General features: G+C 46.7%; 1 protein-coding gene across 1 annotated transcript; it reads left to right on the forward strand.

The window, feature by feature from the left end:
- The first annotated feature begins 6283 nt into the window (after positions 1–6283).
- LOC116204202 lies at positions 6284–6703 on the forward strand. The gene has a single exon (XM_031536283.1). The coding sequence runs from the start codon at positions 6284–6286 to the stop codon at positions 6701–6703; it is 420 nt and encodes a 139-aa protein (XP_031392143.1).
- Positions 6704–23908: the final 17205 nt, after the last annotated feature.

The following is a 23908-nucleotide window of genomic DNA, read 5'->3' on the forward strand; positions in this document are numbered from 1 at the left end:
GGCCCCTAAAGATCCTCGCTCCATTTCAAGGAATTGATCCCCTTGAATCGGGAGCCTCCATCCCTAGTTAGTGGTTTTCCCAATAGAACACTGAAACCATGCATAAACAGGGACCATCATGCTGGACCAAAATCGCCTTCATGCCGTCAACCGACCCAAAGTTCGGTCTTTGAGTCGGCCCGTACTTTTCTTTTAGGCGGGTCTTTTGTTGTTTTTCACAAAGAGCGATGTACATTGTAACTGATATAATTATAATTTATTCTTTCTGCACCTGCATGCATGTTTTCAAGCAAACTAGGACATTGCATTGGTTTAATGTTTAAGTTCCCTTTTTCAAACTAACTATCTTTGTAAATTAAGGAACTCAAACCAAATCGATGCAATGGCATTAGATTTTGAAAACTCATACATTGCATGCATTCTATCTATTTCTATGTTTGCATAGTAGCCACTATACCCCGCACGGCAGGCGATTCGTGCCAACCTTCGCAGGTAGACCACCCGCGGTCTTCACTTCTCCACAGCGAGATGCGCTGTGACCAGAAGCCGAGCCCATCCCGGCCACCCACTCCTCACGACAGAGAGCGTCACCGCATGATTGGAAGCACATCTCTCCGCGTGATGCCCACGCATCTACCAATGATCAAGCGTGCCTCATACATGTCCAAGCATGTTCACATCAACTCATGCACGCATGCTCAGAGTATCAATGCATGTCTCTCGGCGTGCTCGGACGATGCCTACCAGGCCAGTTCGCTTCCCTACACTCTTACATTGAAATCCCGAACAGTTCATGCTCCTTCATTGTTTTCTTTTCCCATTGTAAGAAATTCTCAACAAGAAGACAGCCTGAATACTGAGCGACCACAATTGAGGCAACAAACGTCTCTCATCCAGCTCCTTGGGATTTCAACACTACGTCCCCGTTCTTGCTCCACAGAGCAAGATCGCAAGCAAATCAGAGTCACCACTTTGCAGCACCCTGCGCTGTTCCTCAGCATTGACCTTTGCTTTCGCATTTCTTGCACTTTCCTATCGAGCATGCATTTACTGCATTTACTGCATCGGGCTTCGGCCCCACTTTTGGGCTTCGACCCCGCATCGGGCTTTGGCCCTACATTTACTGCATTAGGATTCGGCCCTGCATTTACTGTATTGGGCTTCGGCCCTACTTTTGGGCTTCGTCTTCGCATCGGGATCCGGCCTTGCATTTACTGCATTGGGGTTCCGACCCTACACTGGGCTTCAGGCCCAGCATTTACTGCTTCTAGGTTTTGACACCCTGCATTTACTGTTTTCAGGCTCATCTGAAATCCGAAATCAACTTGGATTCAAATTCATCCAAGCGATATTTCGAGGAGCAAGTCTAATCCTTTCATTGCAAAGGCCGAAAGTGACAGCTCCGCAAACAGAGCATGACCCACCCGTCTGCAACAGTAGGCACTAGCACCATCGCGCTTCCAACCAAAGAATGGGTCCCACCCGTCCATTGCCGTCACCGCCGACTAAACACTGGGGGCAACACGCACACTCTTTCTTAAACTCTCTTTTGCTTTAATTTAAATACATTCCCACAAACGGGCTCCCGACTAGAACAAGCACTTCGAAGAGGACATTAGGACAGTCTTTGCAACGTCCTATTAGTTCTGTTGGACCTGTTCGACTCACTTGTCCTCATGGGACCCGACTCCTCGAGCCTTCCCTAGGATGGTTGCGCATGCCTACTCGCAATTAGGGAAAACATGCTTATGTGACCTCAGTCACGGTCTAACCACTCTAGAGTGGTGATGACCAGATTCCCGAAAACAAATGTCGTCTGCACACGGCACCCCATGAGTCGCGGGTGGGACAAAAAGGGATTTTCCCATGGGACCACCCCATATTTCTTACCACATATTCCCCGCATAATCGCCTAATGCATTGTCTTCTTTGTCATCCTTCACAGGGACACATCGACCACAGGCGAAGAGCGATGCACGAGTTCACGCTTCCTTGAGAACTTGTTTCGGACCCTTTCCTTATACTTTGATGAGGGAGGTGTCCGACGATAAGGTACCCCCTATGAAGTCGAAGACAAGGACAATTGAGTAAATCACTTAACATCGATGCAACCGTCTTCCTCGAACATTCAGTGGCTTCAACAGCGTGCCCCCACTAAGTGGCACGCGCTGTAAAGAACAACAAGAGATGATCGGAGACATCGTACCGGGCGCCTACCACGGGCTACTTCAACAAATGAAGACTGGGACACCATTGTTCAACATTCACACCGGGGCAACATCAGTTGTTCATTCACGAGGCAATTCTACATTTTCTTTCTAGTCAACAGAGGAAATTCACATGCAATGCTTGCAAAGGCAAAATGACACGGAATTTGACTTCCGAGTGCACGAGAGTCAAACTTCCAAGAAAGTCGGCCCTCACAAAATAGGGCTAACAATATGCAACAAGTCTCCATGAGGCAAAGCACACCAAAGCGGCCTCGGCGATGCAAAGTTGAAGAGTTTCAAACAAAGACATGGGGCACAAAACAAACCCCAACTACAAGAAAAAAACAGAGCGAAAAGAAGCGGGAAAAACCCGCCAATGAAGAGAGAGTGAAAAGACGCAGGAAAAACCCGCCAATGAACAAAACAAAGCACCGTCGAGATTTAAAACTCCGGCGTCGCCAATTTTGAGAAATCAACAAAACCCCGACAAAAGGGGAGTAGCAGACACAACTCCTCGACGGAGACATAAAACAATGCACTCGGAGGTTGAATCCTTCGAAACCTTCGCCCTTGCAAACTCGAGAGATAAAAGAATCGAGCCCGCTAGGTTGAAAACCCCTTTTGGGGCGGCCTAGGCAAAAGCTAGGGTAAAAGAGAGGCACGATCGGAAACCTTTTGGGGCGGTTGTGGCAAAAGGAGAGCTCTTCCCCTTTAGATTGAGAGGTGTGGCCCCGAGGTGGGTGGCCGTAGCAAAAGGAGAGCAAAACGAGAGATAGATAAAATTGCCCCTAGTCTCTCACACATCGTGTGGACAAGGGATCCTCAAGGGAAGTGGCCAGTTTATCAATTCCAACACGATTCCCGATCGGCTCTCCAATACCATTCAACCGTCCAAGAGGGAACCTTCCTCAAGCACAGTGGGCAACTGAATACGTCGTCCAAGCAGTTCGGTACAGCCTACACAATAGAAGGACGAAGGAAAATGGGGATACATCTCGCTACAAGCGTGAATCCGTGTATCCTTTTAGCTTGGAGCAACGTGCTTCCCAAGCTTTTTCTTTTCTCTTTGTCTTTGCATAACTCCAAATGGGTCATAGCCACCCTTTAACAGGCTACCGTAGAGCCAAAATCCTAGACATTCCTCTCCGGGGGCTTAGTCATAACGCTTTGGAAATGGTCAGACCGAGTCTGACCGAATCTGAACAGAAATCCCCAAGCGGGTTGCAAATGCAGTCGCCCTACGGCATCTGGATGATAAGGATCCAAAGCCGACAGGCGTGTCGAACAAACAATAGAACTGCTACGTCAAGGAAGTCTCGATATGCCCATACATGGCTAACGGGAGCCCTTGGAGGCCTCATATCTAGGCCTCCAAAAACGGGACCCATTTGCACTGTCAAAACAAAATTCTTCACAAGTCGCTTAGGTGACCCGAAGCTGAATATCTGTGCGTCACAACAACGCTCTTTTTGGTGCTCACCTGTACCTATCACTTATTAGTATTTCTCACATGATCTACTAGTAATGCCAGGATTACAGGTATCACATGGTAAGAACTTCGACAGACTCTGATCCCCAATCTAATGGGGTACGTAGGCGCTCTTTTCCAGAGTTCGAGTCTCGTAGCACAAGACGCCGGTTTTCGGCGAATTTCCGCAGGTCATAGGATGACTGCTCAAGCAGTAAATCCGGCATCCCACAAAGCAAAATCCCTCATTGAATGGTCGGGGCATCATCAGCGAAAACATAATCATCTGCAGCCAGAAAGCCGACACGCCATAAAGCAAAACCATCCTTCAGCAGCAAAGCAACTTTCAGCAAAGCACAACTCTCTAGCATTTGCACTTTATCTTCCGCATGTTATTTTATGCAATGCACCTTTCCTTTAAGCAACACAAGTTCGCTGGGCAAGCGCCCGTGCTTCTTGCAATCTCTTCTCCCTTCGCCGGGCAAGCGCCCGAGCTTCCTACAATCTCTTCTCCCTCCACCGGGCAAGCGCCCGTGCTTCTTGCAATCTCTTCTCCCTCCGCCGGGAAGCGTCCGAGCTTCTTGCAATCTCTTCTCCCTTCGCCGAGCAAGCGCCCGTGCTTCTAGCAATCTCTTCTCCCTCCGCCGAGCAAGCGCCCGTGCTTCTAGCAATCTCTTCTCCCTCCGCCGGGCAAGCGCCCGTGCTTCTAGCAATCTCTTCTCCCTCCGCCGGGCAAGCGCCCGTGCTTCTAGCAATCTCTTCTCCCTCCGCCGGGCAAGCGCCCGAGCTTCTTGCAATCTCTTCTCCCTCCGCCGGGCAAGCGCCCATGCTTCTTGCAATCTCTTCTCCCTTCGCCGAGCAAGCGCCCGTGCTTCTTGCAATCTCTTCTCCCTCCGCCGGGCAAGCGCCGAGCTTCTTGCAATCTCTTCTCCCTTCGCCGGGCAAGCGCTCGTGCTTCTTGCAATCTCTTTTCTTTCCGCCATGCAAACATCCGTGTCTTTGCAAAATCCCTTCTTGCATTTATCGCTTTCAGGCTCTGGCTTCACATTTAATGCTTTTGGGCTTCGGCCTCGTGTTTACCACTTTCGGATTTAGACATTTCGCATTCACTGCAACGATGTTCTTTCCTTTAAGCACACTCCTTTCCTTTATGCAAACACTATTTCAGTTTTCTGCAAAGATTCTTCGCATCTTATTCTACTCCTGTTATCTTTATGCTAGGTACAACATCCCTACACATCCAAAGTAAGAGGAAGAAGAGTGTGATCAGAGGTGCCATGCTGATTATTGTCAATCAAACTGGGGTCCTTCTAAAGTCTTTGGCTGCATCCTCTACCCGAGCATGTAGTCAAAGAGGGGCAAGCTGTCAGCACCCCATTTTGGCTCATCAATCCAAACAACAGTATCAGCAGCAATTCAGGCCACGACTCGAGCGAGAATAAAGAAAGAAGGCTCGACAGAGCAAGAAATCACTATTCATCCTCGAGTTAACAAAATTAAGCAGATGACATGTCCATACGACAGAAGGATCCCCGGGGTCATCAAAAGGCAACAGAGTGACTAGAGAGCTCAACAATGTCCAAAACCGGCATTTTCGGTATATCACATGGATGGTCCTATTTTCCGATAGTTCGCTCGATTATCGGAAGATAGCCAATATTGAACTCCAAAAATCCACTCCAATGCCAAACATATGAAAAGTGTCTTCAAAAGCATTTTGCAAATCATCTGCTCTATATAGAACAACTTTCTGTATACAGACAACTTTTTAGTGGAAGTCCAAAAATGCCGGTTTCTCAAAGAAAAGGTAATTCTAAATTTTAGAAACGGCCATGCCCCACAAGCATACAGAACATGAGCAATACTTCAGATTGTCTATTGGAAGCCACACGGACACTTCAAATGACTTCCGAGTGACAGAACGGGTATGCCCATCTTCAGAAATGCATAACTGGAGACTGGTCTGACGGAATTACGGCAAACGAAGTTCTTACTGCATTGCCCTGAAAACTCTAGCAGACATTCACAATTGGGCAAAACAGACAGCAGAAACCTTCTCTGTTTCCCGAGTAACATCCGAAGAGTAGAAATGGCCATTTTCAGTGGAAATGCATATCCGGAGGTCCTTTTTACGGAAACTTGACGCTAGGTGCCTACCCTACACAGTGCTAGCCTTCCCAAGGCTCAACGTTGAATCGTCGGAATGAATCACACAACTCATCTAGACCTCCCGAGCAGTGCTCTAGAGGTCTCATATACACTTTTCAAGTCTTTAGAGATCCAATCTCGACAAACGGAGATCACAGTGATTTTCGGAGCGCCCAAGCAACTCAGAAAACAATATGAGAAATCCAGTTTTGACCTCCTAGGACATCTCCGGCTCCACGTTTGCGTTACCGGCTTAAAGGTTAATTGTTCACGTTGTCTAACAATTCATGTCAAAATGACCAACGTGAGATTGGGGCAATGGAAGACGAAGGACGCGAAGCTGGTGCCATACCACGAATACCTCGAGGAGTTAACGGAGAACTTCGAGAACATCGCGTTCACTTACACACCACACATAAAGAATCAGTTTGCAGACGCGCTCGCGACACTCGCTTCCATGGTGAGCATCATGAAGGAGGATCTCATCGAGCCCCTCGAGATTGAGATTACCGGGGGCCTTGCCAACTGCAATGCAATCAAAACGACCAACGCGAAGCCGTGGTACGAAGACATTAAGAACTTCTTGCAAACTAGCCAATATCCCCCATTCGCCGATCGCCGCGATCGGAAGATGCTTAGACGCCTCGCGATACACTACTTCCTGAGCGGCGAGACACTTTATCGTCGTTCCTTCGACTCCACGCTACTTCGGTGTATCGACGAACATGAAGCGCGACGCCTCATGGAGGAAGTGCATGGGGGGAATTACGGGCCCCATATGAAGGGGCTCATACTCGCTAAGAAGCTCATGCGCTTAGGCTATTACTGGTCCACCATGGAGACCGACTGCATAAAGCACGTAAGGCGTTACCACTAGTGCCAGGTCTACGCTAACTAGATCAAAGCACCCCCTAATGAACTACGTCCTATGACAGCCACGTGGACTTTTTCAATGTGAGGAATGGACGTGATTGGCCCGATCAACCCCAAGGCATCTAACGGGCACTTGTTCATCTTAGTGGCAATCTATTACTTTACCAAATGGGTCGACGCTATAACACTCGCTTCAGTCACTGCAAAAGTCGTCGCCCGTTTTCTCAAACGCGACGTCATTGCCCGATATGGGGTCCCTGCAACAATCATCATGGATAACGCTAAGAACTTGAATAAAAAAATCATCGACGAGCTCTGTGCGTAGTTCAAAATCCAACATCGCAACTCCGCATCATACCGCACACAAATGAACGGCGCGGTGGAAGCAGCAAACAAGAACATCAAGAAGATCATCGAAAAAATGACGGTGAATTACAAAGACTGGCACGAGATGCTCCCTTACGCGCTAGTGGCATACTGAACATCCATCCGTACCTCTACAGGGGCAACTCCATACTCCTTGGTCTATGGCATGGAAGCGGTCCTCCCGATTGAAGTGGAAAATCCCTTCCATGAGGATCCTCGCCGAGACCGTACTCGAAGAAGCAAAATGGGCAAAGCAACGCTACGAACAACTTAATCTCATTGACGAGGCGGCTGACAGCACTGTGCCACGGTCAATGCTACCAACAAAGAATGGCCCGAGCGTTCAATGCGAGGGTTCGCCACCGCGAGTTCTGCCCTGGTGATCTTGTCCTGCGAAAGGTCCTGCACATTGCACCTGACTCTCGGGGCAAATTCGTGTACAAGTATGATAGGTCTTTCGTCGTCAGAGAAGTCTTCTTCGGAGGGGCAATTATCCTAAGCGACATGGACGGGACAGAAAATGCGCTCCTAGTCAATGCCGACGCCCTCAAGAAGTACTACCCTTGATGGTCCTCTTTGTCGCCCGACGGTCTCTTTGTATTCCCGCAAGCTTCAGGCCACCCTCCAGACCCTTAACTTCCTTTATTTTCCTTCGGGCTCCGTTGCATTTCACCTCATCACATTTTCTATTATCCACGCACGTGCCCTGTCCATTCAATCCTTTTCGCCTAAGAATACTTCAGAGAGAAAAAGAATATTTTTCCCGCTAGGTCGAAAACCTCCTTGAGGCGGCCTAGGCAAAAGTTAAGGAACGAGGGGCACGGCTTAAAATCCCACAAAAGGGATCGTGGCAAAAGGAGAGCGCAAATAAATTCCTCGCTATACTGAAAACCCACAAAGGGCGGTCTAGGCAAAAGTTAGAGGAACCGAGAGGTGCGGTCGGACCCGAACATAGGCGATCGTAGCAAAAGGTGAGCACTCTTGTGAGAAAAGTCAAATAAAAATACCCCACTAGGTCGTAACGCATCTTACGACCTAAGCAAAAATTAAGGGCAATTGTCGGCTTGACCACGAAAGAACAGCAGCACTTCGTGTGAAGCTACAGCTGAGTAGTGGTTCGGTAGTCTTCGACGCAAGCAAACTCTCTTCGGCTCTCCGGGCTCGAGACTCACCTCGAAATGGGGTCGAATCTTCGTATCCTTGATTTGGAGGATTCCAAAAGATTCCTCCCTTTGCCTTTATGCATACGTTCCGCGGGTTATACCTGTTCAACTAAAAGCCTTTCTTTTTTAAGGACACAACCACCCTCAAATGGTCACTCAATTAGAATCCCTAAGATATCTTTACATAGATCTCTCATACACGTCGTAATTTCAGTGGTTTCACGCGACTGATATCCTCTGTTAGCTACTGTTTCTTCTGCGCGCAGGTATGGCACGGAACCTTGAGGGGCATCTCCTCCGGGACGGACTCATGATTGCCTCACGCGACAGATCGCGATCTCAAACAAAGCAGGGGGAGGTCCTCTAAGGGTCACTCGACGTCGCCGCCTCGCGGCTTCACCATCACGCAACAATTAGCGTCCTACGTCACCCGAGCATGATCTCGACTCGGCATCAAGCAAATTGCCTCTTCCAACACCCCACGATTACCGCCTAACATGGATTCTCACTTCTGCACTCCCTACACTCTAGCACTTTACTGCTTTCCACGGGCTTCGGCCTAGCACTTTACTGCTTTTCACGGGTTTCGGCCTAGTAGCTTACTGCTTTTCACGGGCTTCGGCCTAGCACTTTACTGCTTTCCTCGGGCTTCGGCCTAGCACTTTACTGCTTTCCACGGGCTTCGGCCTAGCATCTTACTGCTTTCCACGGGCTTCGGCCTAGTAGTTTACTGCTTTCCTTGGGCTTCGGCCTAGCGCTTTACTGCTTTCCACGGGCTTCGGATTAGCGTTTTGCTGCATTCCACGGGCCTCGGTCTAGCACTTTATTGCTTTCCACTGGCTCCAGCCCTTCATGTACCACGTTGCGGACTCAAGCCCCTCATCTACCCTTTCATAATTCCCACCACTCAACCGTGTTGCCGTTTCGTGACAGGTCCGTGCACTTGCACAATTTCTCCCACACATCCAAGGGGAAGGAGCAAGCGACTGTAGGGAGTGATACCGGGACAGTCACAGGGACAAAAAGGGGTGCTCCTCATAGTCTTTGGCTACATTTTCTAACCGAGCATGCAACCAAAGAGGGGCAAGCTGTCAGCACCCCATTTTGGCCCACCGGCTCTCGACACAGAATGCCTGGACAAAGCCCTAATCACTATTCACGACCAGGCCGACGGAAGCGAACGCTCGGACATAGTGGGCACGGACTACGGAAGAGAAGTAGGGTCCACTAGAAAAGCACAAGAGGGCAATCAGAAGAACACACGAACAACGAACCTCGAAAACAGTAGAGGCCAGTACTGTGGCACTATTCTTCATCCGATCACTGGAGCTTCAGAAGGTACCCTATACGGGACTCTAAAAATCCCTCTTGGTACCAAAATGACCAATGGCACCTCCGAACACATTTCAGAAGTCTTCTGCTTAAGCCAGGGCACCCCCGAACATCCGCAGACGCCTTTCCTAACGGGGTCCCCGGGAGGTCCGATCCACGAACAGATAAACGGCACCCGAAAACAGGCTTGTATACACTCGAGGGTCACCTAGACCATGGAACAAGAGTCAGACTGTGTTTCGGAGCCCATCTTGGTCACCCAAGTGGATCCCGACCCGGAGAAAGGGCCCCTTTTTGCACAGAAACGTGGCCAGAGACCCTTTTAATGAACCGTCAGTGCACGAAATCCGAGCCAATCAATCCCGAGGACCTCAAGGCCCAGGCAAATGAACCCTGATCGCATTGCACAATCCATTCAGGTTTCCCGAGTACCATTTTGGCAACAAAAGGGCCTCTTTCACTCAGAGCTCATTCGGGGAAATGTTGACGTCCGAGCTTCACACCACTCACTCCCTACAACTCCTAGGACTGGGGAAATCATTTCGCCTCGGGCCAAGCAAGTTAATTAGGTCCCCTGAGTGACATTTTAGTGGTCACGAACGCCTCTGGCAAACCTTCGGGGCACGTTCTTGGCAAGCCTAGACCACATCGGTCTCCGAACACCTCGGAACATTCGAAAAACACTAAGAAAATCCCGATCTTGGACCCCTAGGTCACCTCTGGCTATTGGTCTTCGATCGAGGACGACGGGTGAACGGTTCCGCACGAGACAAGAAAGCACACTGAGAAGAACAATACAGTGCACAAAGGAGCGATTGGACAACGGGGACGGTCAACTCCATTTAGAATGCCCGAACAGAGCAAAACCAGCTTTGGAGCCCCGAGCCACCCGAATAATCCCCCATGAGAAGCGTGCCAATATTGGGCTCATTTAAATCGTAATCACATGTGCATCAACAATTCATGGCTCAAGCAAACCACGAAAGACGCGCAAGTGATCAATCGAACCTCGAGCTTCTCCCGACTTTTCCCTGAGCCAAGAAGAGCCTGGGGCTCAATCCCAAGCCACGGCTCAACCCTAAGCCTCGGCTCCAACCCCAAGCCACAGCTTGGACGTACCTAGCCACGGCTAGATCCCTCATGGCCGGCGGCTCCAACCCCTCCATTCTTCCCTCCACCACACAATTCAAATATCTCTTACACACTCTCACATCCATCACCTCCCATCACTTCTCCTCTTGCTTCCCCTACACTCTAAATGACATAAACCCCACCCTAATCCCCTCTAAAAAATCCGGCCACCCTAACCTCCCCCTCTAATCACACTTAGCTTTGCTTAATCACACCATCAAGGCATCCTTTATAAGCCTTAAGCCTCACTAAGCTAATCACTTCTTGAACTCCACTCTCTTTTAAGCTAAGTTCTCTCTAGAATCCTCTCAACCCCCCATTACCGTCCAGCCATCATCCAACCCACGTCGAAGCCGAAACCAGCCAAAACCAACGGGAAACCACCCGTTTTTTCGGTAACCACCCATCTCGACTTAAGCCAATCACAACCAAACTTCATATCCCACATTTTTTCCACCTCCTAAACCCATTTCCGAGCTTAGTTTGAACATTCGAGGCCTCACGCGTGCCATTTCCTCCCGCGACTTTGGCGAGTCGTGCCGTCACGTTCAAAGGGTTCCTCACAACCCTCCCTCTCCCCCGTTCATCCACGCACAACCTTTGTTTCACTCTTTTCTCTTTACCGAGTTTCAGCGAGTTTTACCTGTTATTTTCTCACCGTTTTCGGGCTTGTCCAGGCTCTTGCACGCTCGAGGCTTGTCGCGAATATATAGATCTGTCCCTTAGAAGTCCGAGGAACTTGACCTTGCTTGATGCCGTGATCGGAGCTATCGTGCCGACCACTTTTCCTCCCGGTTACTGCGGTCGCTGCTCTCGGGTACCTACTGCCCTCGACGTCCAGCCGGGTCACCCGACCCTCTTACCGCTTCTCCGACTCCTTTCCTAGCGAATCGAGGCAAGGTAAGACTCCTCTATAACTTAGAGAAGTTAGGTTCTTGATATTTGCTTGTCCTAGGGTGTTAAGGTGGTTATTAACCGAAAAGCATGCAAGTTCGAACCTTTATTCATTCCCATGCACGTTCACATTGTTTATTATGTCCGAATGTTGTTTACCACGTATATCATGGCCGAAAACAACCAAAGTCGAAGTGAGAGAGATCATTTGAACCACGGTTGAATCATCGAAGCTCATGGCCTAGTCCCAACAGGGGGATCCGTGAGCCTCTTTGGTTCGCCCAAGGTCATCGTGGTCTCTCCTTCTCCGAAATTGGTTGGTTCATGCATTTTATGTTCACTCATCACATATTACATGTTAGTATGATGGGAAACGACTAAAATCGAGGTGGGAGAGACCGTCTTGGCCGTGGTTGAACCACAGAAACTCACGGCCTAGTCCCAAGGGAGGGACCCGTGAGTTCCCCTCAAAACATCTGAGGCCATCAATGCCTCTCCGTCCCCGAAATTAGATGGTTCCCCTGTTGTCTTCCCTCCACGCATATAATGTTGAACGAGTTGACGTCGTTTTATCGATTCCTTCTAAATTTAATGTTTGTGTTTGCTTCATGTGTTTGTTTGTGTAACCGAGATCGTGGCGGCGTCGATTTAACAACTGAAATCGGCATAAGAGACCACCCATGATTCAGGTTTGAGCCAAGGAAGCATTCGGCTACTTCCTCTCGTTTAATTGTTGGTTACCTGTTAGTCACATGCTAGGCGCGCTAGTTTCGGACGATTACCCATAAATCCATAATAATTGAAATCCAAGATCTTAATCATTGAATAATTCCACAAATGAAGAAATGAGACGCGCCATTCGGTTAATGAAACCATTCGGCCTAAATAATTGGACAAATCGAATATTAATTTGGAAGCGCATCGACGAATCACCAAATGGCGGAAATGCCCTTTTTGAAAATCCACAATTTCAAAGCATTGAAATGCATAACACGAATAGAATCAGTGTCTAGAGAGCACTTGCGCGCTATGACTCGAGTCCAGGCCCAATTTGAGGCGGCTTAAGTCGAAACACGCAAGTCCTCTTTAGACCTCTTCCTGTCATGTAGTCTCAATTTTACGCGTGCACTTCACATATCTTGCCATCCAAGGGCATAATTGCCATTTCGTGACTCACCGATACCCTAGGTGTTAAGGAGACCGAAACACCTTGATCTATGGATGGAAAAGGGCGGCCCGTTCGGGTGCAAGTTTCATTCGCATGACCAATTTCATTCACTTTCGGTGTTTCTATCTTCTTATTGTAGATTCGGAAGTTAACGTTTTATTTCTGTCACAAAACATGCAAAACCACATTAATCACACATTTGGCTTAACCAAACATTAGAGAATGGATAGGTGGAATGCTAGGTTCCAAATCTGGAGTCAAAACACGAGTTCGGTATATTTAGTGAAGCCGCAGTGACATTCACGAAATAAAGTCATAAAACAAAACAACACACATATTTATCATTTTTCTTCTGTTTTCCACTTCCTTTTGTTGGTTTATTGCGTTTCGGGTCCAAACTCGTAGGTTACGTATTGCGCGAGGTCCAACGCCCCAAATCACCGAACACGGGGTCCAACGCCCCTCACACACTGAATGCGCCCAACCCGAGTACGGAATGGGATCTAACCTCTAGTCACCATTACGCTTGAAGTACGGCCTATGTGGAAGGCGACTTAAATCGAATGTGTGAATCGCGGTTAGATATCACCCAGGAGCTCGATCGGTCCAACGGTTATAGCGAGAATCAATCGATTCTTCTATCACCGTCGGTCCGATCGGACCCAACCCCCGGCTCTTTGAGCCCATGTTGCTTTAATTTATTTATCGGTCATTCAAAATACACGGTGAGCCAGAGCGGAATATTGACCCAACGTGAGCTGATCGGGGATTCATTTATTCATTTGTAAGTTGTATTTCTTTGAGAGTACATTGTAAGGAACTTTATTCGCACATTCATTTGTAAGGATTCCCGATCGGTGAGCGAGAGGTCTGAGTGCAGAATTAATCGAGTCGATTCATTTATTCGGAAGGCAAGTAAATTTAATGCTTCGTGGTTTTGGCTTGCACGGGGAATCGACTACCATGGCTCGACGAACCGTAGCTAGGATAGCGAGCCATTTCTTCGGCGCGCGAACTTACTTTTCTTTCGGATTCCTGATTCGAATCAATTGATTCACCGACTTTACGGTGTCAAAACGGGTATGGAGAGCGCAACATAACTCGCGCAGTAAATAAACAATAAATGGCAAGTCTAGCAAACTAGAGTACCGAAAAGGTGTGCGGAATATAGGCTCGCACGTAATAGAACCCCCGAATTTGGAATTTTCGGTTCCGTACGACCAATGCCCTAGCAATTAGGTGTACCCCATACCCCTAGACCCGGGTAACTTATCGGCCCTCAATCTTCGGGTCGTAAAATGGTAAGTGGCGACTCCTTGTGTGTTCGTTTCATGTCCCCAGGAAGGTGGACACTTCCAAGCTGCGTTGCATAAGCGCGCGCATGCGTGCCCCGGCGAGATGAAATTCGGGTGCGCACAGTGGGCTTGATATTTCCGTGGAAGATAAGGCATGTTGGCATGGAAGAAGAAGACAATGGGAGGCCATGACATGGATAAGGCAGCCATGAATGTGGCCGTGGGCCCCACGGCACAAGGGAAGTTCGGGCCAAAGTTCAGGTCTCGATTGATCGCATGTTCAAGGTTCGTGGATCAAACGAACGTCGAACTGTCATTGCGCGCGCGAAAATGATTTAATCGAACCCGAAATCCTCCATTTTGCCCAAAGGAAGATTTGTGTGATTTTTGGCTCGGAAGCCGGTTTTGCTCATTTCAAGCGTTCAGAGCAAAGTTAGCCATTTCGGAATGCGCATCTCTTGTCTGTATTCTGAATCGGTCGTTTTGACATGCATTGTCAATCAGACTGAATTATTGACCAATAAGCCAGTATTGTCAATGTGAAGCCGAATATGTCCTAAGAGTCTAAAGCCGAATTTCTCAGAATGCTTTCTGAGTTGCTTGGGCGAGCCGAAGATCACTGTAATCTCTATTTGTTGAGAACTGGGCTCGAAGAACAGAAAAATTACATCTAAAACCCTAAAACGGTGTTTTGAGGGTCTAGATGGATTGTGAGATTCCGTTTGAGGATTTCACGTTGAGCGTTGAGATGAGTAGCACTGGGTTTGCCAACCATCCGGCGTCAAGTTTCCACGAAAAGGACCTTCGTTTATGAATTTTTGTTGAAAACAGACTTTTCTACTCTTTGGAGGTCACTTGGGAAATTGAAAGAGATATTGTTGTCCGATTTGCCCAATTGCATATGTTCGCTGCAGTTTTCTGGGCAATGCATGGCTAACTTAGTTTGCCGATGTTCTATCAGACCAGTCCTCGGATAAGGTTTTCCGTTGAAATGTATGCTTGTTCTGTCGTTCGGGAGTCATTAGAGGAGTTTGTATGACTTCTGAAAGACAGCTTGAAGCAATGATCATGCTCTGCATAATTGTTGGACATGACTGTATCTGACATCAAATATTAACTTTTCTTGGATGAACCGGCATTTTTGGACTTCCATTGAAAAGTTGTCTGTATTCTGAAATTGCTCTGTATGGAGCAGCTGATCTGCGAAATGTGTTCGGAGATACTTTTCATCTGTTTGACATCGTGAGGAATTTTTGAAGCCCAACATTGACTATTTTTTGATGGTCGAGCGGACCAGTAGAAAATAGCACTGTCGGCGATGTATTATGAAAATGCCGGTTTGGATGCTTTCTAAGCTGTCTGTTTGCTCTGTATGCTGCTGGATGAATCTGTATGTTCTTCTGTCATATGCTTGAATCATCTGCCTATCTCTATTGACTTGAGAATGAATAGCAATTTACTGCTCTGTCAAGTCCTCTTCTGTATCGATGCTCAAGTCGTAATCTGAATTGCTATTAATAGGCGTTGCTTGAATTGGTCAGCCAAAATGGGATGCTGACAGCTTGCCCCTCTTTGACTGCGTGCTCGAGTAGAGGATGTAGCCAAAGACTTTCAGAAGCACCCCAATTTGATAACAATGATCAATTTAGCACCTCTGATGACCTTCTTCTTCCTCTTGCTTTGGATATATAGGGGATGTTATACTTGAAGCACAAATGTAAAGTTCGGGATAGACCGGAGGGGACGGACCCCTGAGCAAAAATTTAAAAGTCGGGACGGACCCGAGGGGACAGACCCCTCAACATAAATTTAAAAGTCGGGACAGACCCCTGAACAGAAATTTAAAAGTCGGGACGAACTCGAGGGGACGGATCCCTAACAGACCCTAGGGGACGGACCCCTAACAGAAATTTAAAAGTCGGGACAGACCCGAGGGGACGGACCCCTGAACATAAATTTAAAAGTCGGGACAGACCCCTGAATAGAAATTTAAAAGTCGGGACGGACCCCTGATAGAAATTTAAAGTCGGAACGAACTTGAGGGGACGAACCCCTGACAGAAATTTAAAAGTCGGGACGGACCCGAAGGGGTTTGCAATATGCACGGGCGCATAGCCCTGTGGATTGCGGGGTGCACGAGTGCTTGCTTGGCTAGTTTGCAAGGTGCAGGGCGCTTGCCCGGCGGGTTGCAAGGTGCACTGCATTCCTGAGAAGGTGCACGCCGATTGAAAATGTATTGTGAAAATAAAAAGGTGTAATTACGGGCATGACCCGTAGAATTTGCATAAAGGTAAAAGGGGGGAATCTTTGGGATCCTCCAACTCAAGGATACAACGATTCGACTGCATGTCGAAACGTGTCTCATGTTATGAGAGTCAAGGAGAGTTTGCTAGCATCGAAGACTGCTAAACCACTACTTGTTGCCGCTGCACGCTGAGTGTAGCTGTCATTTTGTGGTCGAGCTACCGAAGGCCCCTTACTTTTGCCTTGGTCGCAAGACACATGACGACTTAGCGGGGTGTTTTGTTTGACATTTCCCTCATTTAGAGCTCACCTTTTGCTACGACCGCCCTGATTGGGTCTGATCGCACCTCTCAGTTCCTCTAACTTTTGTCTAGACCGCCCTTTGCGAGTTTTTGATCTAGCGAGGATTTCGTTTCATGCTCTCATTTTGCCACGGTTTCCCTTTGCGAGATTTTAAACTGTGCCTCTCATTCCCTAATTTTTGCCTAGGCCGTCTCAAAGAGGTTTTCAAGATAGCGGGAAATTCATTCTTTTTCTCTCAGGAAAAGTTCAGAGAAAAGGAAAGAGCAGAAGAGGGGAGTATATGAGTTAGCGAAATTAAAAGTGTTGGGGACTGTACATGCGAAGAAAGATAAAATGTAATGTGCATTTGAGAAAACACTCGCAGTGGATGAGAGAAACACCATCACGGATATTATTTCTTAAGAGCATCAGCATTGACCGGAATAGCGTTCTCGTTCCCGTCCATATCATTGAAAATGATTGCCCCTCCGTCAAAGACTTCTTTAACGATGAAGGGACTGTCGTACTTGTAAGCAAACTTGCCCCTGGAATCTGGGGCGATGTGCAAGACTTTTCGCAAGACGAGGTCGCCGGGGTTGAACTCACGAGGACGAACTTTCTTGTTGAATACATTGACCGTGGCAAAGTGCTGTGAGCCGCTTCTCGTCGATGAGATTAAGCTCTCGGTTCCACTTCGATTGGAAGAACTACCTCCATGCCGTAGACCAAAGAGTACGGGGTTGCCCCTGTAGATGAGCGGATAGATATCTGATAGGCCAAGAGCGCGAATGGGAGCATCTCATGCCAATCCTTGTAATTCACCGTCATTTTTTCGATGATTTTCTTTATGTTCTTGTTTGCCGCCTCTACCGCACCATTCATTTGTGGACGATACAGAGAGGAATTGCGATGTTGGATCTTGAACTGTGCACAGAGCTCATTGATGAGTTTGTTGTTCAGGTTCTTGGTATTATCGGTGATGAGAGTCGCAGGGATTCCGTACCGTGCAATGATGTTGCATTTGAGGAAGCGCACCACGGCCTTTGCAGTGACTTACGCAAGGGTGATAGCTTCGATTCACTTGGTGAAGTGATCGATAGCTACCAATATGAACAAGTGTCCATTGGATGCTTTGGGTTGACAGGACTGATCACGTCCATGCCCCACATTGAAAAGGGTCACGGAGCTGCAATTGGATGTAGCTCATTGGGAGGTGCCTTGATTTGATTCGTGTAGACTTGGCACAGATGACAATGCCTGACATGCTTGACACAAAAATCTCCATGGTAGACCAAAAAAAACCCAATCGCATGAGTTTCTTTGCAAGCATGAGCCCATTCATGTGAGGACCACAATTCCTTTCATGCACTTCTTCCATGAGGCGTTGTGCCTCGTTTTTGTCGACACACCGGAGTAGTGTGGCGTCGAATGACAGCGGTAGAGAATCTCACCACTCAGGAAAAAGTGTGTTGTGATGCGTCAAAGAGTTCTCCGATCATGTCGATCAGTGAAAGGAGGGAATTGGCCAGTTTGTAACAGATGCTTGATATCTGCATACCAAGGTTTACCATTGACAGCCTCGATCATGTCGCAGTGGGCAAGGCCCTTGGCAATCTCAAACTCGAGAGGCTCGATGAGATTCTCCTTCGTAATGCTCATCATAGATGCGAGCGTTGCGAGTGCGTCAGCAAACTGGTTCTTCATGCGTGGTGTGTATGTAAATGAGATATTCTCGAAGTTCTCTGTCAACTCCTCGAGATATTCGTGATACAGCACCAGCTTAGGATCTTTTATTTTCCATTGTTTGAGCATCTGAAAGATCGTGAGCATGGAATCGCCAAACACTTCTAGCTCCTTGACTTTGAGGTCGATTGCTGTCTGCAAGCCAAAGATACATGCTTCGTATTCAGCTACATTGTTGGTGCAAGGAAAGTGTATCTTCGCTGCAACAGGGAAATGACGTCCTTCAGGGGATATCAGCACTGCGCCAATATCGGATCCGGTGGAATTGACCGCACCGTCAAAGTACATCTTCCATCCAGGATTCTCCTCCTCATCGCTCACTTGGAGGATTTCTTCGTCTAGAAAGTCAGAGTTGATTGGCGTATAGTCATCAATCGGGAACTCCGCTAGATGATCTGCAATTGCTTGGCCTTTCATTAATGCGCGCGACACGTACTCGATGTCATACTCCGTTAGCTGACAAAGCCATTTGGCTAATTTTCTCATGGAGGATGGACTGCCGAGTAGATACTTCAGGGGATCCGTCTTGGACAACATACGGACAGTATGGTAGAGAGTGTATTGTTGGAGCCTTTGCATGACCCACACGAGTGCGCAACACATTTTCTCTATCTCAAGGTAGTTAGATTCCCTTCAGTGAACTTCTTGCTCAAATAATAAATTGCTCGCTCTGCATGTGTGGAATCGTGTGAGGAGAGTGTTTACCAAACATGCATATATGCACATATACATATGCATATGCACAAGCATGGTTACGTAACATAAATTCACATTATATGTTATAGTTGTGGCTTAAGTATTTTTATATTAAATGCATATTATATGTGGTGGCTGGATCTTTATCTATATGGAAAAAAAAACGAAAAAGTGAAAAGCTGAGAGAGATAAGTGTAGATTGGGCCAAGTGGCCTCATCTTTAGCAAGCCTTTTTCCTTACCACCGACTTTGACCATCATTTTCTTCTTTCTTCCTTATTTATGCCATACTTCTCCTTGCTCTATCCCTAGCTTAAGGAAAACGAAAATGAGCCAGAAGAGATAGAGAGAGAGAGAGAGAGAGAGAGAGAAGTTAGCTGAGTTGAGAAAATCCTTGGAGAAGAAGACTAAGTTTGGAGTATTGATCAGTAAGTTGATTGTTTATGATTTAAACATTCATACTCACTAGGTTGGGCATAGGTTATGGCTTTCCTTGCATTTATTCCAGCTGTTTAGATTGAGAAGTTTAGTTGCTAAGATTGGTAGCTTCTCCTAGCTGATATAAGTTGAGTTGGATATATATTTGGAGTTAGTCTTATGTTGTGTTGGGATGAGTTTGGTCACCTTATATGAGTTGAATAATTCGGTTGTGGGGGCAGGAAGCAAAACCCTTGGTTAAATTAGTAGGTTTCTAATGCATATATCTATGTCTCAGCGGAAGTGGATCATATTGACGGAAATTTGTGTGCTCTTGACTAAATTGAATTGTGGTGATTGAGAACTGGGTAGGTATGGTGTTAATTTGGAGAAATTTCCATGCATTATGATGGTACTATGTGGTGGATTGAGTGCTTAACCTTTTGCATATTAGTGTTTTAGAATGAAGGAAGTACTTAGAATTCCTCGTACTCTTTACTTGAATTTGGCTGATCGAATTGGCCCTCCGTATAATATAATTGCTATTCTAAGCTGATATGATTTGAGTTAAGCATAGCATATCATTGAAATCGTTATGTCATTGCTTATATTTTAGTTATATCAATCAAATAATACGAGAGTTAAACTGATACCTATGTGTACTCTTATTCAGCATATTATCTAACCTTTGTGCTTGAACTGAATAGGGGCTGGGGAGACCGAGACTATACCTCCAGAAGGCTCGACTCACTAAGTGGTCATTTAAGGGGTGTTTGTGAGTACTTTCTTCCATCGTAAAATGATAGTAAATTTTTATACGTATGGTTATAGATAGGAAGGTGGCTGCATGATTGAGGTTGATGTATATCTTGAGTATGCTTGTGATTGTTTAACAATAGCCATTGGGACCGCTGGACCCGGCGGATTATAAAAGGGGCCTGATCGGCCGCCGAACCCGGCGGAATATAAATAGGGACTTAATCGGCCGCTGGACCCGGCGGAATATAAATAGGGGCCTGATCGGCCGCTGGACTCAGCAGAATATAAGTAGGGGCATGATCGGCCGCTGGACCGGCGAAATATAAATGAAGGTCAACTCTTACCGCCAGAGGTTAATGGGCGGTCCCCGCTTATGAGATATGATATATGAATGAACAGATAATTTCTTTGAGGTATGCGGGGTCACGGTACCGTCATAACCTGTCGCAAGGAAATGCGACCCCATGGCTATATCGTTGATTACTTGTGATTAGTTGTCAAATGAGTGGTGGAAGGGATTATATTGGTAATGGATTCCATACTATGGTAGAACATGTATATATATATATATATATATATATATATATATATCTATATGTGATTGATTGCTTGTGAATCGTGATAGTAATGTATTAGCTCATTTTACTTTGGAATATCGTACTCACTGAGTTGCAGCTCACCCCCTGCATACTTTTTCCAGATGAGCTAGAAGCTAGGCTAGCCGCACAGGAGGACTTTTGGATAACGGGGATCAGCGCAAAGGATTTTGGCAAGTAGGCCCACCCATAGTATAGGTAGTAAGTGTTCGTAAATGTTACAATCCTGTTACGACCTGAAACTTTTGTTTAGTTGGTTTAATGGTATGGTTGTAGTTGAACACACTATTGAGAGTATATACGTACATTAGAATCCGTTAGATTGATTATATATTTATGTAGAGCAAGTCGAGTTGGTTTAAAGGTTGGATGTGCTATAGAAGTATACAATATATATGAAAACTTTCGTTCAGTTTGTGTTACAAGATGGCTGCAAATGAGTACTCTTTGAGAGTTTTATGCATATATCAGAATTAGTTAGGTGGTTATATGTTTATATAGAGCTTGCTGGGTTGATTCAATGTGTTGGGAGTTAGGAAAACAGATTATATATATATGAGTTGCATATATGACAATGGATATTAAGGAATAGAGGGGGAACTCTGCTATAAGTTTCGGGTCGTGACATTTTTGGTATCAGAGCCTAGGTTATAGGATTCTGTAGACTTAGTGCGCTTGATCCCCGTTCTTTTTTTATTAGCTGCGGCCCCACGACGGGATATATCTTATAATTGTTTTTGTTAAATGCTTGACTGACTTGTGTATTGCTTAGGAAATTAGCAATGGGACCCAAACGTGCGAGGCGAGGTCGACATAGGTACCGGACAGCAGAGAATTTAGCTGATCAGAATGCACCTGAGCCTATAAGAGAAGATCAGGTGTCTCAAGCTCCTCAAGAGGCTGCTGAGGCTCCCAGGGATCAAGGTCCACCAATCCACCAAACATTAGCAGCGATGACTCGTCTAGTTGAGTAGCAGGCGCAGTTAATCGAGCAACAAACGGCTTTCTTTGAAAGGCAAGCAGCACAGCCAAGTGCATCCACATCTCACATGGAGCAACAATTGACGCCGTATGAAAGGTTTAGGAAATATGGTCCATCTAGTTTTTCGGGAAGTGCTGATCCTATAGAAGCGGAGAATTGGATAGCTGGAATGGAAAGAATTTTTTCTGTCATGGAGGTTTCAGACACCCAACGTGTGCCACTCGCAACATTTATGCTAGAAAGGGATGCTCAGTACTGGTGGGAGGCTACTCAGAGACAACTGGACCCGAACTCCTCACACGTTATCACTTGGGCTGAGTTTACGCAAGCATTTTATAACAAGTACTTTCCAGCCTCTTTTCGGCGTACCAAGGAGCGGGAATTTCTGAATTTGAAGCAAGGGGACCTCAGCGTAGCTGAATATGAAGTAAAATTCACCAAGTTGTCACGTTTTGCCCCTACATTGGTAAGTGATGAAACTTCCAAATGCAGTAGGTTCTTGGATGGATTGAACCTCAATATTAGGTCGCGTGTTTCCGTTCTGGAGATCCCATTATTTTCAGACCTGTATAATAAAGCCATCATTGCTGAGGAGGACTTACGAGAGGAAATTCTTTAGAGGGAACAAGTTAGAACTCGGCCTAGTAGCTCAATTGTAGAGGGTCCCTCCCGACCCCCAAAAAGAGGTGGGTTTACGCAGGGCTTCAATAGAGGGAAATCAACATGTCAGCAATTTCCGCAATGGTCTCATGAAGATAAGGGCATGAGAAGTCAGAGTGGCAGGAGTTATGGTGGAACTATCCTTCCAAGGCGTCAAAATTGTCAGAATTGTGGTCGATTTCATTCCGGTGCTTGTCAAGTGCAGTCTGGGGGTTGTTTTCATTATGGACATCGTGATCACTTGAGAAACAATTGCCCACAATTAAGGAGTGAAGGGATTACTTGTTTTAGATGTGGCATGAAGGGACATGTACAGAGGAACTGTAGGCAGCCTATAGTATCGGCATCTAGTAGTGGTAGTGTGGGCAATAGGCCATCGATGATGAGAGGTCGTGGGCAAATGAGCAGTCAAAAGAGTGTTCAAAGCCGAGGGGGTGGATCGATGGTGAGCTCAGCAAGCCAGGCTAATAGACCAATGACGCAGGGTAGAGTATTCACCTTAATGAAGCGGGATGCTGATGCCACTCCGACTGTAGTGACGGGTACGTTAAATCTCTTTAATAAACCTGCTCATGTACTTATAGACTCTGGTTCCACTCATTCATATATCTCATTGCCATATGCCATGCATTCTGATAGACCACGAGAGTTATTAGATAGTCGTATGTCCATAGCTACACCAACGGGGGACAGCGTAGTGGTTGGGGAAGTGTATCGCGGTTGTAGGCTACACTTAGGGGATAAGGAGATGCTAGTAGATTTAATATCCTGAAGTATTTGGGATTTTGACATTATCCTCGGGATGGATTGGCTTGCTTCTCACCATGCTTCTGTGGAGTGTTACAAGAAAGATGTTATCTTTAGAATACCGAATGAGCCTGAATTTAAGTTTCATGGAGATTAGTTGGGTGTTCCATTCAATGTTATATCATCCCTCGAGGCGACGAAACTTTTGGAAAGGGGGTGTGAAGGATATTTGGCACATGTAGTTGTTGCCGAGGTCGACTCTCCAAAACTTAGTGAAATTCCAGTGGTCTGCCAATTTTCAGATGTTTTTCCTGATGACTTACCTGGCCTTCCTCCTAATAGAGAGATTGAATTTACTATAGAGTTAGAGCCCGGTACTGCCCCCATTTCTCGTGCACCGTATCGTATGGCCCCGTCAGAGCTTAAGGAATTGAAAGTCCAGCTACAGGAATCATTAGAGAGGAATTTATCAGACCTAGTGTGTCTCCTTGGGGTGGTCCAGTTTTGTTTGTGAAGAAGAAAGATGGCTCACTCAGATTGTGTATAGATTACCGACAGCTGAATCAAGTAACGGTGCGCAATAAATATCCTTTACCTAGGATAGATGACTTGTTTAATCAGCTCCGAGGTGCTTCCGTCTTCTAGAAGATCGATCTTAGATCGGGATACCACCAGTTGAAGATCAAGGACTCTAATGTGCCCAAGACCGCTTTTCGCACTCGGTATGGACATTAT

The sequence above is a fragment of the Punica granatum genome, chromosome 1 (genome assembly GCF_007655135.1).
Source record: "Punica granatum isolate Tunisia-2019 chromosome 1, ASM765513v2, whole genome shotgun sequence".
NCBI lineage: Eukaryota > Viridiplantae > Streptophyta > Magnoliopsida > Myrtales > Lythraceae > Punica > Punica granatum.

Bases quoted from the DNA above. Each gene is read 5' to 3' on its own strand.
- LOC116204202 (XM_031536283.1), top strand. From the start codon at position 6,284: ATGGTGAGCATCATGAAGGAGGATCTCATCGAGCCCCTCGAGATTGAG.